The sequence below is a fragment of the Mustela erminea genome, chromosome 1, assembly GCF_009829155.1.
Source record: "Mustela erminea isolate mMusErm1 chromosome 1, mMusErm1.Pri, whole genome shotgun sequence".
Taxonomy (NCBI): domain Eukaryota; kingdom Metazoa; phylum Chordata; class Mammalia; order Carnivora; family Mustelidae; genus Mustela; species Mustela erminea.
Genome location: NC_045614.1, coordinates 54,873,485 through 54,890,001, shown reverse-complemented (window position 1 = coordinate 54,890,001; position 16,517 = coordinate 54,873,485). Strand labels below are relative to the sequence as shown.

At 36.6% G+C, this 16,517-nt stretch overlaps 1 protein-coding gene across 5 annotated transcripts in view; it reads left to right on the top strand.

Annotated features, from left to right (window-relative positions):
• The window catches only part of TMCC1 (transmembrane and coiled-coil domain family 1), a 254,562-nt gene that overhangs the window by 119,648 nt on the left and 118,397 nt on the right, over positions 1 to 16,517 (top strand). Inside the window, exon 1 of one of the 5 annotated variants that reach the window (XM_032351006.1) lies at positions 3,831 to 4,748. The exons of the other annotated variants lie outside the window; for them this stretch is intronic. Coding sequence (XP_032206897.1) covers positions 4,710 to 4,748 — 39 coding nt within the window. The 5' untranslated portion in view covers positions 3,831 to 4,709. Of the gene's footprint in view, positions 1 to 3,830; positions 4,749 to 16,517 lie in introns of those variants that run through there. 5 annotated transcript variants of the gene reach the window in all.

Here is a 16,517-nt window from a genome sequence, read left to right as displayed (position 1 = left end):
TTGTTAAGAATAAGAGGAAGCATGATGTAATGGAAGTAGCAATGTAGTGAAATTTGTATTTGGGGCTCCAATTCCGTCTCTAATACCAACTCTGTGATTTAGGGGCAAGTTTGAAAAAATCTTTTTGAACCTTAGTTTACTTCTCTGTAAAAGCATAGTTTGTATTGCATGATATTCAGTAATATACAACTTTAATATCAATTTATTTTAAAATGTGTTTATATGGGGCGCCTGGGTGGCTCAGTGGGTTAAGCTGCTGCCTTCAGCTCGGGTCATGATCTCGGAGTCCTGGGATCGAGCCCCACATCGGGCCCTCTGCTCAGCGGGGAGCCTGCTTTCTCTTCTCTCTCTGCCTGCTTGTGATCTCTCTCTGTCAAATAAATAAATAAAATCTTTAATAAATAAAAAAACAAAATGTGTTTATATAGAATGAAGTTGGTGCAAAGGGGGGAGGGACAGGTGTTTCAAATATAGAAACCAGCTAAATTGGGATGATTATTTAAGTTTTATAAATATTTACTCAAGGTATTTGTGTGTTTCTGTTGTTACTTTGGACTTTTTTTTTTTTTAATAATTTTTTTTTAAATTTAGTTGGCCAGCTTATAGTACATCATTAGTTTCAGATGTAGTGTTCGGTAATTTATAGGTAGCATGTAACATCCAGTGCTCATCACATCAGGTGCCCTCCTTAATGTTCATAACCCAATTATGCTATTTTACTCCACCACCTCCCTTCTAGCAGCCCTCATTTTTTTAAGATTTATTTATTTTAAAGAGATGGGGGGAGGGGCAAAGAGAGAGGGAGAGAGAATCTAAGCAGACTCCATGCTCAGTGCTGAGCCTGAGGCAGGGCCCTATCTCATGACCCTAAGATCATGACCTGAGCTGAAACCAAGAGTTGGCTACTTAATTGACTGTGCCATCTAGGCTTCCCTGTTTTGCACTTTTTAAGTGATAAAGTAAATCAGAAAGCAGTATAGTCCTAGTTAAAACAAACATACATAGGTTTATGCACATGCAGGACAATGTATAATAAGATCGGTACTAATGTTTATTCCTAGTGTGGGGTTATATATGATAGATAAAATAAGGAGAGTAAAATATTTTTCTACAAAGATAATAAAAACTAAAGCAAATAAAATGCCATTTCCTGAAGATTATTTGTGGCTTTGGAAGTAGATTATTATTTGACCAACAAATAAGGAAAATGTAAGGGGAGCTGGGGCCAACATGTTAAAGGCAGACTTTTTTTTCTGGCTCCTAAATCTACTTAAAACTCTTAACTCTGGTAGAAAGCAGAAGACAGGATTGCTTAGTGATTGATGTTCATCTCTTTTTTAGTTATGATGGGGTCAAGAGGTTTTTTGTTTTTGTTTTTGTTTGAGAGAGAGCTTGTGAGAGAGTAGGGAGGGGCAGAGAGAGGGATAGAGAGAATCTCAAGTGGGCTCCATACTCAGAACCTGACCCAAGGTTCAGTCTCAGTACCCTGAGATCATGACTTGAGCCAAAATCAAGAGTTGGGTGCTTAACCATTGAGCCACGCAGGCACCCCAAGGGAACTTAACCAATTTCTTAAAATGGGGTGTTTGGACAAGCTTTAGGGGAATTCATTGACTATTTGGAATTGTGTCGAAAACACTGTGTATGTCCATTCATAAATTTTATGTCATCACTCCAGTGACTGAGTTCATAGCTTTTAACAGATCCCTAAAGAGTGTGTGATCCAAAAAAGATTAAGAACCCTGTGGACAGGTCCTGTCTGTTTCTGCATAGAATAAGGGGGTTGTGGATTTTCAATCACAGATTACTGAAAGGACATTGTTTATTCTGGTCTTGGAGTAATGAATGATTGCAGAGCTGTTGATATTTCTCTAGGTTATACACTTCTGCCTTTCTAGCTATTCTTTTGTAAACTTTGATCTTGGTCTACTGCAGTCATCCTTTGCTGCCAGACACCTCAAAATAGATCATATTCAGAGATTCTAATTTTTCTCTTAACAGCTATTTATTGACGATCTTTTCAGTTCTTTGTCATCTTATCAAGGATTGGATTGCAGTCATACACTGAAATGATTATTAACAGGTCTTGTTGCATTTGAACAATTAGAGGTTTATCCTTATATTAATAGGTAAGAAATGAGTAAGTTCCTCCTAGAATGAAGACACTATTAGTTTCATCCGTGAATCTTTTTATATATATCAGGGACTTTGAGGATATATATATCCTGTTCAATTCATGATTGATATTTTTTGTGTATCTAGGTGTGTGGACTTGTGACAGTTTTTTCTAATTCCTTTTCCTCTTTCCTTTCTTTGGGAGGGTGGGTTAGAAAGACTCTTGCAATTCTTTGCAGTCTAGCAGTTATCTGGGATTCCAGTTGATTATATCAGAAGCAATTCATGTTTATACTTAAAACAGTATGTCTTTCTGTAAGGAATTTTATTATTTCCACACCGGCATCTCATTAGGTTTTCATTACCAGGAGAAATTTTCTGAGTATTCAGTTTCATTGTGTAGGAAAAATATGGAGTACTGGTATTCTTAGCTTTTAAAAATAAAACAAAACAGAAAACACACAGAACTTGGGTTCTCTGTCAGCCTGTCTTCCACTTGGACTTAAATTTCAGTCAGTTTAAATATTAGGTTACATTGCATATTCTGAACCTTAGGTATGAGGGAACTTTACTTTTAGTCATAGTTGTTGATTAAAGTTTTCTTAGCTTTGGTATTTCACAAATAGTTTCATTATGTTCAACCATTCTCCACTTAAGGTTTTTGGAATAAAATTTATATATAAACTATTATATATAAATATATATTATGTATAAATGAATATATAATATATAAATATATAAATATAATATATAAATTATATATAATTTATATATAAATAATCACTAAGTAAAAAAATATATATATAAAGTGGGCTTTATATATGTATATATGTAAATATATAAATATATATATTTTTATATAGAATATATATATTTTATATATAAAGTGGGCTCTATATATTTATATGTAATATATAAATATAATATATATTTATATGTAAAAATATATATATTTTGGTCAGAGTGATTATTTTTTGGAGCTATAGCATCCTGTTACTTACTCGAATCTGGTACGTAGGTAAATCTTTTGTATGCTTCCTAAGGTGTTGTGAAATATGTGTGTGATATTTTATTATATGAAGTTTTAAAAATTGTGCACTATATTTGGATGGTAATTGGAAAATGGAGTGTGTGACAAGGGCATGGTTGAGAATAACCATTGTATAAAAGATCTGTCTTTTGAAATTCATTTTTCAGTTTTCTCACCAAAAAGAGAAAAGTTAGTAACACTGTATGGTTTCCTAATGATAATACTGATGTCTTAGAATATTCCTGCTTTACTTATCTGAAGAATTGGGATATTAATACATATTTCCGGGAGGGGTGTTAAGAAATCAATAGGATAGTAGATGTGAAATGTCTAACACAATGATCTCACATAGTAGGTTTATTCCAGCAAAGGCTATATGTAACATAATCATGCTTACAGGGAATTGAGAATCACTAGAGCAAGGAAAATTCATATATGCCAACAAGTTCTGCCCTGGTCAGTTTTTAAAATCATTTAGGAATAATGAACAATTCAGAGATGAGCATGTAGAGTGGAAATTTCAGGAAAATGAAGCCTTGGGTGTTTGGCAGCAGAATCAAATAGGAAGAGACTGGCAAACGATAGTAAAATATTTTTTATCTTTGCAGCTGGCCTCAGGATTGTCATTTTCATACCTTTTACCTACATTTATTCATTCTGAGCTGGGTTTTTTTTGTTATGTGTGTAGACTTAAAAATTACATCGTTCTGAGAGCAGTCAATTAGCTCAGGAGGCAGCCTTAGTTTCTTTAACTTGGTAAGGAAGTTGAAGTCACCCTGTAACGAAGTTGAAGTCACCCTCGAAGTATGCCACTCTGCACCTGACATTCCTTCCTGAGGCGGGACTCCTCCTGGTGAATAAGGGGAAAGGCTTGGCCAATTACCTTAGACAAAGCCGGACAGCTGCCGAGCCCAGGTGGGAGGAGTCTCCTGGGAGCATAGCTGGTACAGACAGGGGCTTTTTGCCACCTCCTTTTATTCACATCATTTAACCCAGCAGATTACCTGAGGGGGAGGTTGAGAAGGGGGGCGTCACTCTTTGCAGGGGACCTCCTCCACTGGGAGGGCTTTAGCCTGGGAAGAATTGCAGTTGCCAGGTTTCTGCTTGAGGCTGATGCTTTCTAACCCCAGTGCGCCACTCCTCGCCCCACACAGACCAGAATATCAGGTTTGGCCCCGGAGTCTCAGGTGGCACCAGAGCGGCATCCTAGGCTGAGGATTTGGTGGAAAGAGAAGGGGTGGTCCTTCACTCTGGACCCCTCTCGGCTGACTCACAGGAAGTGCTAACCGAGCTTGGCACTGGGTGAAGCAGCTCCAGGATTCTACCCCTCCCTGCCGAGGTCCGTCCGCCCGCCCTCTCGGACGTAGGCTTTGCCGTATCTCCCGATGGAATAATGAAGTGGTTCCAAGTTTGCTAAGACTCCCAGGGAGATTATTTGGACCTCTGTGATAGTCTTCAAAATGTTTTGCCACCGACTTTTCCAAGAAGCTGTTTTTTAAAAACAAAACCAAACAAAACCCTTCCCTTCGTGGATTGCTTTGTCTGAAGATTACTCAGGGTGACCATGGTTCAACGCTTTAGCCTCAGGAGGCAGCTATCCAAGGTGGGTAGCTTGGGTAGCTTTGTGTGTTTGTTTAGGGGAAACTCTCACTAGATTCGGCATGGTTTCCTTTCTCTCTAGAACTGTACTGTCAAGCCTGCCTTCCTCCAGAGCTAAGGAGGGGTTGGGGGAGGAAGCGCTGCCTTTTGTTCTTTCCTCTGACAGACACAAAGGTTTCAGGCTGACTGCACTGGCAACTACAGATTTTGTTCCCCTAAAACCAAAGCTGTCATCTGTGAATTTGGAGAAAGTTATAGTTTGCTTCTGAAATACAGTTTCCAAGGGGGTGTGCGTGAAAAAGAATAGTGGGAAAAAGTGCATCTTTAATTAGCAATTAATCTGGCAGCTTGTTGACCAAGATGAGAAAGCCTTATTGGTCTGTGGAATCAGTGCTTGTTTATAAAATTTAGTATTAAACTGGGGAAAATGTCCATAAAGTAGTTCAAAGAACAATACCTACATAAAAATGTTAAAAGAAATTTGCATAGTTAATGAAGGAGTGTGTGAAAAGCAGTAACCAGAAGGCTCACGAGGCAATTTTTTATAGAGTTCTGCTTGAAAAGCAGGTTCCATTGTGCAGCTTTGAGGGAAAAGTTCTTTTAACCTAAGAAATTCAAACTTTAAAAAAAGCCTCTCCTGGAAGAGGGGCTGCGGATTTTCTCAATCTGCCCTGCTGTGGCCAGCCCTCTCTCGACCCAGTCATCGAGCTCTCTATTTAACTGGTGCAGGAACACGTTTGGAAAGAGGTGTGCTGAGAGTTGAGCTTTATTTCAAAAAATAATTCTGTTCTTTAAAAAGCCTATTCTAAAAAGATAGTAGTTGGTGGCTGAAATGTGTCACAGTTCATTCCCTGCAGGCAGAAACTTAAACGAATAGTAAATCAGTAGGCATTCTTCACTTCTTGGTTGGTAGTCAGAATTGTTAAATCCTGAAATGTGTTATTATCTTAAGGGAAAACCTTTTAGTTCTTCATAGGCGACCTCAGTGTAGAATGTGTGCACTCAGGCAGAAATGAGCAAAGAAAGCTCTTGCGTCCATCCACACAACAAATTTCATCTCTTGGATCGCTGAGCCTAACAGGGACTTTTTAGAAGTAGTAAAATAAATTTCCCTTGCTTCTCTTCTCCCAACTCTAGCTATGTGTGTTAGGGGTAGTGGGCCAAGAGGCCCCCAAATTTCTTCTAAGCAGTTTAAAAAGAATAATTTTTGTTTCTCTTTGAACAACCTCTATTTTATATACTTCCAAATATGTAGTACATTTAAAAAGCAGATATGTAGATTCTCAAGGCAGTAATTTTTCTGCACTGGAGTGCCTGAAATAGTTCAGAGCCAGCCATAATTTTCCAATTAGCAAATAACTTCATTCTAGGTATTTTGCTCCCAATATTTCTCTCCAAATTATTTTTGAACTTTTATGCTTTTCACTTTTTACTATATATTATATACCCTGTAGTGATTTATAGAAAAGACACTTCGGAGGAATTAGGAGCATATCTTCTCTATAACATGAAGAAATAGAAGGTATATCATATAAAAATATTCAAAGAGGTAACCTCTTTTAATTTCTTTTTTTCTGTCATCCCTCCCCTCCATTTTAACTTGGTTTTTAGGTCCTGTATGTTTAGGACCAATTCTAAGGAAATTGGTTTTCTGTCAAATGGCCTTAATATAGAATATATTCAGTAATGCCTTGAAAAAATAATATTCTTAATTGTTTCAGTCTGTATGGGTGCTGAAATATGAAAGAGAAATGAATAGTTAAGTCAATAAGTTTTATTTTTTGAATTTCAGTGAATGCATTCTATTCTATTCTCTTCTATTTTCTTCAGCTAAACCCATATGTTACCTGAGATCACAGGACCTGTCTTAACCCAGTATATGGTATTTCTGGCACACATTGAACACTGAAAGTGAAATTAGATTTTTGTAGGTCAAAAACAGTTGACTAGAAATTGCGTGCAATTTTCTATGATTCCAACTATAGTAACAAGTATTTTTGCCAATAAGAAATAATATTCCACAAGTATAGAATTGTCTGAAGTTGATCTTTTATTTTAAAAAGCAATTTCCTATTTTAACAAAAAGGATACTCATGCGATCATGTATAAATTCTGTTGAAATTTTGTGAAAGAAAATGTAAATGTTTGCAGTGATTTTAAACCTAATACCCAATTTAGATTCTTTTTATCTTAAGTTTGATAGCCGTGTTTACTTACCATGGATATTTGCCCTAGAGTATTCAAATGATTCCTCTAGGCTAATGAATGTTCACACCTAACTTGTAAAAGGAGCAAGTGAATTAAGCAATAGATGTAGTAAAAATCTTCATTTTTAAAAAGAGATATTCCATAATTCTTTTTGACTAGATCCTAATTACCTTTCTTTTTGACTAGATCCTAGTTACCTGACTCCCAGAAAATTTCTCTCTTTTCTTTGCCACTTTAGATTATTTTCTTTCTGCTTGGTTTTCTCACATGTGACTTCAAAAAATATTCACTAAGGAAATCTTTCTTTCTGCCCTGCATCCTCTGTATGAGCTAGTCAGAATAGTCTGGAACCTGCCTATGTGGACTTACCATGTAATTCTCCTAACAAATGTTCAGGTTAGGTGGTATCAGCTTCATTTTGTCTTTAAACAAACCGGTTTGGAGAAGTTAAGTCATTTGTCGAAATCAGGAGATAGAGTCAGGTTCAGACTAGGTCTAGTTCCAAACCCATTCTGTTTACCCACACCAACTGTCTTCCTAAGCTTCTGGTGTATTAGTCATCCTACTGTCATCTCTCATGTTTCTGCATATTTATACATGGTTATAGAAAACAGTATAGTAAGTTAATTTGGGTAACTTCCTTAAAGCAGCTCTTTCCCCTGCAGTTGAAATTAGTGTCCGATAGGGTTTTAATTTACCAGTCGAACTTGGTTAAGTGTCTCTTGCAATTGTAGTTTTTTTTTTTTGGCCAGAGGAATATTGATTTCAATAAGATAACTCATTTAATAAAGTCATATTAAATGTAGTATGAAGTTTACTGTATGCATTTATTTGAATCTTTAGACTATATTGCCTTTTAAAGAACTTCTGTTAAAGAGAGAAAGTTACTCTTAAGTTTCTATAATAATTTTTAAGAGATGAAATATAATGAATTACACATCCAGAAGGTCTTAAGTCACTTTGGCTCTAACCTTCCCTCCCCTATCTTTTAAGTGGGTAATAGTTTTTTCCTTTTTTCCAGGAACTTCAGTTTTTTTAGGAGGTATTGATACAAGCTAGGAGGCTTTGAGAAGTGGTTTTAAGATAGATTATTCCAGTAAAATATTATACCCTTTTCTTTTACTTTTGAATGGTAATGATTTTCATAAGTCCAGAATTAAAAATTACCAAATTGTGGAGGCACCTGGGTGGCACCATTGGTTAAGTGTCTCACTCTTGGTTTTGTCTCAGGTAGTGATCTCAGGGTCCTGAGGTCAAGCCCCATTCCCTTGCTCCTCCCGTTTATCCTCTCTTTCTCTCCCAACAAGTAAATAAATCTTTTTTATTTTTTTAATTACCTAACTGAAATTTTGCTTCCAACTGTGTCTTTTTTACTGGTTTATATCCCTGCCACCTTAGGTAACCAGTTTCTTATTTATCCTTCAACTGTTTTTTTATGCATATGTAAGAAAATGTGAACATAGGTTTCCTGATCCCTCTAAAATGAAAGATAAATTCTGTACAGTTTGTTCTAAGATAACTTGGACTTTAATTTTCCAGATACGGATCTAAATAGTTATATCAGGGCACCTAGGTGGCTCAGTGGGTTAAGCCTCTGCCTTCCGTTCAGATCATGATCTCAGGGTCCTGGGATCGAGCCCAGCATCGGGCTCTCTGCTCAGCAGGGAGCGTGCTTCCCCCCCTCTCTGCCACTTGTAATCTCTCTCTCTTTCTCTCTCTATGTCAAATAAATAAATAAAATATTCAGTAAATAAATAAACAAATAGTTTTATCAGTTCGGGGTTCACATTTGTTTTTAATATTTTCATGGGAGGCCTAAGTTCTTAGGACAGGTATAGCAACACAGAAGGTACTCTCCATATCAAAGATAATTAAAATAACAGCAAATTAATGATGACCTGATTCTTTTTCAGTTCATACCACATTTCTTTCCTACTTGGTTTGAATGATTTCTCTTACTATATTACAATTTTTCAGGGGCACCTGGGTGGCTCAGTCTATTAAGCATCTGCCTTCAGCTCAGGTCTTGATTCGAGGGTCAGAGTCCCCCATCAAGCTCCTTGCTCAGCAGGGAGCCTGCCTCTCTCTTTCCTTCTGCTGCTTCCCCTTCTTGTCCTCTCTTGTTCGTGTGTGTGCTTGTGCTCTCTCTTAAATAAATAAGTAAAAATCTTAAAAATTTTTTTTCATATGGTGAAAAACATTTAAGAATCATATCAGTGTATCTTGGGTTGGCCTGTGAAGAGATTAATGGCTGAGAAATAGGACTTTTGGGTCATCCCTCCCCAGTTCTCCCACCGATTTATTGAAATCACTTGATCCAGACATGGAGAGCCCTTGAAAATATGATTATCTAAAAATGTTATTCTTGTCCTTCCTACATTTCATAGTGTCCTATTATTTATTATCAGTTTTGTATTAACATAAACTTAAGGTTTAGGGAGGATTTGATCATAATTTGAATTCATAATAAAACCCTTTTTTCAAAAATAGTTTCTTTGGAAAAAAATTTTTTTTTGAGAGAGTGGACATGTGTGAGGGGTGAGGGAGGGGCAACATGAGAGGGAGAGTATGTCCCAAGTAGACTCCACGTACCCGACACCAGGATTGATCTCACAACTCTGAGATCATGACCAGAGCCAAAATCAAGACTTGGATGCTTAAATGACTGAACCACCCAGACATCCCTTCTTTTGAGTTTCTTTCTGATTTCCTTTTTTTTTTTTTTTTTTTCAAAGATTTTATTTATTTATTTGACAGACAGAGATCACAAGTAGGCAGAGAGGCAGGCAGAGAGTGAGAGAGGGAAGCAGGCTCCCTGCTGAGCAGAGAGCCCGATGCGGGACTCGATCCCAGGACCCCGAGATCATGACCTGAGCCGAAGGCAGCGGCTTAACCCACTGAGCCACCCAGGCGCCCTTCTTTCTGATTTCTTTTGTGTTTATGACTTGGTGTCTGTGCTGCTGAAGTGAGCACTGGGTTTATGTCTTGGGATAATATATACGACTTACTTAATTTTTTCTCTGATTGTATTCTTTTTTTTTTTTTTTTAAGATTTTATTTATTTTATTTGACGGACAGCGATCACAAGTAGGCAGAGAGGCAGGCAGAGAGAGAGAGGAGGAAGCAGGCTCCCCGCTGAGCAGAGAGCCCAATGCGGGACTCGATTCCAGGACCCTGAGACCATGACCCAAGCCGAAGGCAGCGGCTTAACCCACTGAGCCACCCAGGCGCCCCCTCTGATTGTATTGTTATCAATAAAAGGAAGAGGGATCTTTCACTTCCTTACGTAGGGTCTTTTAAAAGTATTTTGAAGGCTAAAGTGACAAATTTTATTTAAATTTTACCACAATTTTTAAAATAAGTTTTTGAACCCTTTTTAATGTTAAGTACTATATGGGTACAGTGAAGTATTATATGTAATTTACAACCTCAGAAACATATGCAAGGGAGTTTTGTACTGGATGACTACTTCTAAGTCATGGAAATGTGTGCAATGTCTCTTTTTATGCTGTTTTTATTTTGTCTCTGTTACTTCAGACATCAACTGGTTTCATACTTGGAAATATGATGTTTGGTGTTTATATTTAGCCAGAAGTTAAGTGCTACATCTTCCTGTGAATTATTAACCCTCCTTAAATCAGGTAGTGGTGTCATGTATTGAAGGATTGTTCTTATGTATTATGTAATCAAAATAGGAAGACTGATAACTGCTCTTCTGTTAATGAAACGAGACCCTTAATAAGACCAATTCTGTATATTATGGATGTAATGAGAATAGGTAAGGAATAGAGAATAGCTTTCTTATTCAAATATATTGGCAGTAATAGTCCAAAATAGAGAAACTAATTTAGAAATAGATATATGGTAACTCTGAAATGTTTCTGTGATATTGATGGCAGTTTAAATTTTAAAAATTAACAGTAAGTTACAGACAATAGATTCAAGAAATTGAAATATGCTACCAACAGAAGATAGTTAACCTCCTTGGGAAGTGTGTTGCTTTTTTTGTTTCTTAAGTACACAGCTGCTCTCATTTGGTGTTGATTTGAATGTTATCTACCTGAGAGAGATGGATATAGTAAATTACTCAATTAGATGATTCTTTGAGGTAGAAATACATTTACCAAAGGCTGTTAGTTTTGAAGATCAGTGAGCTGATACACTTGAAAGTGCTTTGAAAACTGTAAAGTACTATATTGATTTAAGAATTTAAGGTGATGGCATTTTCATTATTCTGTTATACCATAAATTTTTTGTTTTGTTATGTTTTATTTTTTTAAGTAGGCTCCATGCTGGGTGTGGAGCCCAACATGGGGCCTAACTCACGACCCTGAGATCAAGACCTGAGCTGAAACCAAGAGTCAGATCCTTAACCTACTGAGCCACCCAGGTGCCCCCCATAAGTATTTTTTAAAGTTTTATTTATTTTTAAGTAATCTCTACACCCAACATGGGGCTTGAATTCATGACCCTGAGATCAAGAGTTGCATGTTTCTCTGACTAAGCCAGCCAGATGCCCTATTATCCATAAATATTTTTGAAAAGAAGTGATTGTTATTTAAAACCATAGTTTAAAATACACACAGACCCACCTCCCTCCTTCCTCCCTTTCTTTCATATAGGCCATCTTTGGATAGGTAACAATGAATGCTTCTGGAAAGAGGACCTGGGACACTTGCATTGAGTGTGGGAGATAGGCTTGCTTTTTAAAACTGTTTACCACATACATAACTTTCTGAAATAATAGCTCTTGTCAAACATGTTAAAAGTTCATAGGAAACAAATTACTAAAGGGGAGGAGGAGGAGGTTGGGGGCTGGGGTAACTGGGTGATGGACATTAAGGAGGGCATGTGATATAATGAGCACTGGGTATTATATAAGACTGATGAATTACAGACCTGTACCTCTGAAACCAATTATACATTATATGTTGATTTAAAAGAATTAAAAATAAAATAGAATCATAAAAAAGAAGAGGAAGAAAAAAAACTATATTTAATGGTAGGAACTTGATCACAAGGAGGGAGTATAGAAACAAGAAGCACCCCTCTGTTTTGCTTCCTGTATCATAAGGTACATCACATGCCGAAGTAAACAAATGGAAAACCAAAAAATAAACAAACACCAAATGAACAGCAAGAACAAAAATTTCAAAATGTGGAAGTGAATTTCAGGCTCATTATTTTTCAGTGAAAATCATTGCTAATAGTTTACTTAAAGGTTAATGGTTGAAAGATGATATTCTTCTGGGTTTGGTACTTTCTCCCAACCATTCTGCTATTATTCACAGACTGAAGATAACTGTTGTTAACATGGTTAACACATAAGTTTGTAGTATAGAATCACTAACCTTTTAAGAATTATTTAAATGAATTTGTTTAGGCTACGTTAGTCATACTATACTGAAAGCATGTTTTAAGGATGGTGTATAAAGTCAGGAACACATTTTACTTGTTATATCTGTATATAGAAGGTGCATGTAATACTTAATATTATGAAATATTCTGATTTGTTCTTAATCATTCTGGCTTACACGAGAAAATGAAAAGAAAAATTAATTCTTTTGGACACCCTGGGGTTAGATAGAACTTAGCTTCTGCTTTATATATGAACCTGTAACAGAATCCTATTGCAAAACATGTTGATTAAAAAGAAGACAAGGCAGATGGGCTTGGCCTGTGGTAACACAGGAAATTTCCATTCAGTTTATTCTATCAAGTGCTTTATAAGAAGCACATCACTTTGTCTTTACTGAAAATTTTAATACCTGTTATTTTTAGGGAGTTCTAATATGAACGTCCTTTCAAAAATCTGAGAGTTAGTTTTTATTTTCTATGAGGAAATTTAACCAAGGTAATGGGGTTCCAGCCTAAATGGCTTAACTTCTATGGAGAGAACAGAGAGGTAATCTAGAAAACTATCTTTGAGTTAATATATGTGGATCATTTAATATTATCGCTTAGTATGTAGAATTTTAACTGCAGACTCTTAATATACTTGTCTAGTATCCTTTCCCTGCCTTTTAATTATTTGAAGATATACAATGAAGTTATACAAACAACACCGGTTCTCTTTTTGGTATAGCATATGTTGGGCATATTTGTTTAGAGACTTAGGAAACTAGCCACAAAGGTTAGTCTCAATAGATTCTCTTTGGACAAAATTAGAAATGTGACCCATTCTACTCAGTAGTTAATGGTGAATGATGATTTGAGTTTTGAGTCTTAGGATGTTATTGGTCATTGTATTTGATAGCACCCAACCATTAGGACTTCAGAAATTTTAGCATATATAATATACATTCTATGTATATTCTGACTTGGAAGGAACTTGGAACATAGTAAATGGAGATAATAGGTTGTATATAAAGATGAACATTGGGACGCCTGGGTGGCTCAGTTGTTTAAGCATCTGCCTTCAGCTCAGGTCCCAGGGTCCTGGGATCAACACCTGCATCAGGCTCTCTGCTCAGTGGGGAGCCTGCTTCTCCCTCTCCCTCTGCCTGCCACTCCCCCTGCTTGTGTGCTCTCTCTCTGACAAATAAATAAAATCTTAAAAAAAAAAAAAAAGATGAACATCTATTTCATTTCTTACTACTCATTTCCTTTACACATATCATTCTAGCTGCACCCCTTCCTTGCTATTTTTCAAATGTATCACAGTTCTTCCTCTGTTCCTTTGCATTTATTCTTCCTTCTGCCTGTAAAGCTGTTCATCCAAATACAGGTGGTTCAGCTTATGATTTTTCAGTTTTATGATGGTGTGAAAACCATATACACTCAGTACAAATTGTACTTGGAATTTTGAATTTTGATCTTTTCCTTGGCTAGCCATACACAGTATGATGCTTTTCTCTGATTCTGAGTAGTGGCAGCAGCTGTAGCTCCCAGTCAGTCACACAATCACAAGAGTAAACAATTGATACAACTCTTCTGTATCCATACAACCATTCTGTTTTTCACTTTCAGTACAGTAGATAGCCAGTAAATTATGTGAGCTCTTCAGTACTTCATTATCAAATAGGCCTTGTGTTAGATGATTTTGCCCAACTCTAGGCTAATGTAAGCATTCAGAGCACAGTTAAGGTGGGCTAAGCTAAGCTATTTTCGGTAGGTTATGTGTATTAAATGCATTTTTGGCTTGAAGTATCTTCAACTTACAATGCATTTATTGGGATGTAACTCAATCATAAGTCAAGGAAGGTCTGTATCTGCATGGTTTGCTCTTGCAATCTTTGAGGTAACAGCTCAGAAGTCACCTTTTCAGCAAGGTTTTGACTACTTTCTTTAAAATAGCAAAACTACTACTTATACCCTCACCTTTCCCCAACTCTTCTTATCTCCTTACTTAGTTTCTTTTCTTTTTTCCCCTCCAGTGTAGTTAATGTTACCTGATACATTATATATTTTTCTTACTTTTGTGTTCCCCCTCAATGTAAACCTTATGATAAGGATGACCGACTTATTTGTTCTGTTCAGGTGCAAGAACATAGAATAGTATTTGGTATCTGGTAAGTGCTAAATAAGTATTCACTTCATGAATGAAGTTAAGTATAAAGAACAGTTTAAAAAAAAAAAAAAGAGTGGCTAGACTCCTTGTATACTTTCTTCTTTCTCTTCCCATTCTCCTGCCACCATACCCACCCCAGGGCACTTCTACTCCAGCCTCCCTTCTGCTGCAGAATAATTTCATGTTGGATAAGACTTGCCATATAGTAAACACCAAATAAATATTTGTTGAATATTTGCTAATGTTATCTTCTTCCCTAGATATCAGACAAATCTAAAAATCAGAAATGGTGATAAACTAGGAACCTATTCTGGTTCTTGAATTATAGGTATTCATATTTTTAAATTCATTTTTTTGGTGAATTTCCTATTTCTGGTCTCTCCTGCCATTGTCTTTCATCTGTATTATTGCATTAACCTCCTAAGTAGTCCTCCAGCATCTAAGCTTGCCCCATTAGAGTTTATCCTTATCATAAATGACAGAGTGATACTAATAAAACTTAAACCAGATGATGTCATTCCTATGATCAAAACTCCTCAGTGTTGGGGCACCTGGGTGTCTCAGTGGGTTAAAGCCTCTGCCTTCGGCTCAGGTCATGGTCCCAGGGTCCCTGAGATCGAGCCCCGTGTCTGGCCCTCTGCTCGGTGGAGAGCCTGCTTCCTCCTCTCTCTCTCTCTGCCTGCCTCTCTGCCTGCTTGTGATCTCTGTCTGTCAAATAAATAAATAAAATCTTAAAAAAAAAAAAAACACCTCCTCAGTGTCTTCCTTTCTCATTTACCCTATGTCACCTACACAGTCTATCTGTCCATTAACTCTGACATCATATTTTCTTCACCCATTTGCTCATTTCCAGTCTAGATATACTGGTCCTCTTGCTGTTCCTGGAATATACTAAGCATACTCCTTCCTCAGAACCTTTGCAATATGCTTTACCCTCTGCCTGGGAGGCTCTTCCTCCATATAGCTACATCCTTCATTTGCTTATTGCTTTCACATCTTTCCTTAAAAGTCATCTTCTCCCAACATCTCAGTGAGACATTCCCTGAGCACTCTAAAATCACTATATCCCCTTGTTTTATTTTTTTCCCTAGCATTTATTAACTTCTTATATACTATATCATTTACCATTTATTTTGTCCATCTTTTTCTCTCCTGCTCCCTCAAGAATGTAAACCTTGGAGGGATTTGTCTGTTTTGTTTATTAATGTGTCCTGTGCACCTAGAATATAGTAGATGCCTAGTTTCTATTTATTGAATACATGAATGAAACACTTTTTTGAAAACAAAATGGAAGAAAAAAGCCATCCTGAATGAAAAACTTTATATTCCATGGAATGTTATGTTTTATTATCAAACAGAAATCTTAGTGTTTAACTTTCTTGAAGTGATTTTGTCATTTCCCTTGTATGAAACCAAAAACAAAACAGAACAGATCTTTTGCCTAGTCTTTATTTCTCTCATTTTTTGTAATAAAACCCTAGAGATTTCTTCTTGCTAACAAGAAAAATTCAAGTTAAGGGTGCCTGACTGGCTCTGTTGTTGGAGTATGTGACTCTTGATCTCAAGAGTTTTGAGTTTGACCCCCTCATGGAGTATAGAGATTTCTTAAAAATCTAAAAAATCCAAGTTATTCACAACTTTCACTCAATTTGATCCTATGAAATAGATCGGTCAAATAATTATTGTCCCACTTTGTAGATACGTAAGATTTCAGTGTTTCTTAAAACTCTTCAGTAGACATTAACAAAGAAGTATCTCTTGTTTTGGGTACTAAATGCCAAATTCCTTAAGTAACTTAAATTCTAGTGGGGAAGACAAAGCTTGAAAGAAGACAAAACTAATCTCTATTTAATTGTGTGCAAATGTGGCCTATACTAGTGCTCTGAGAGCTTAACAAGGGAAAGGTAAGCTAGGAGAGCTTGAAGGAGATGGGCTTTGAAAGACAGTAGGGCAGAAAACCAGTGAGAGGAGAGGGAACAATGAATCAGTCCAAGGATTATTATTTGTTTTCTTCTCTTCAGTATCCCTCAAACTTGTAAGTATCTCCCCCGTTTA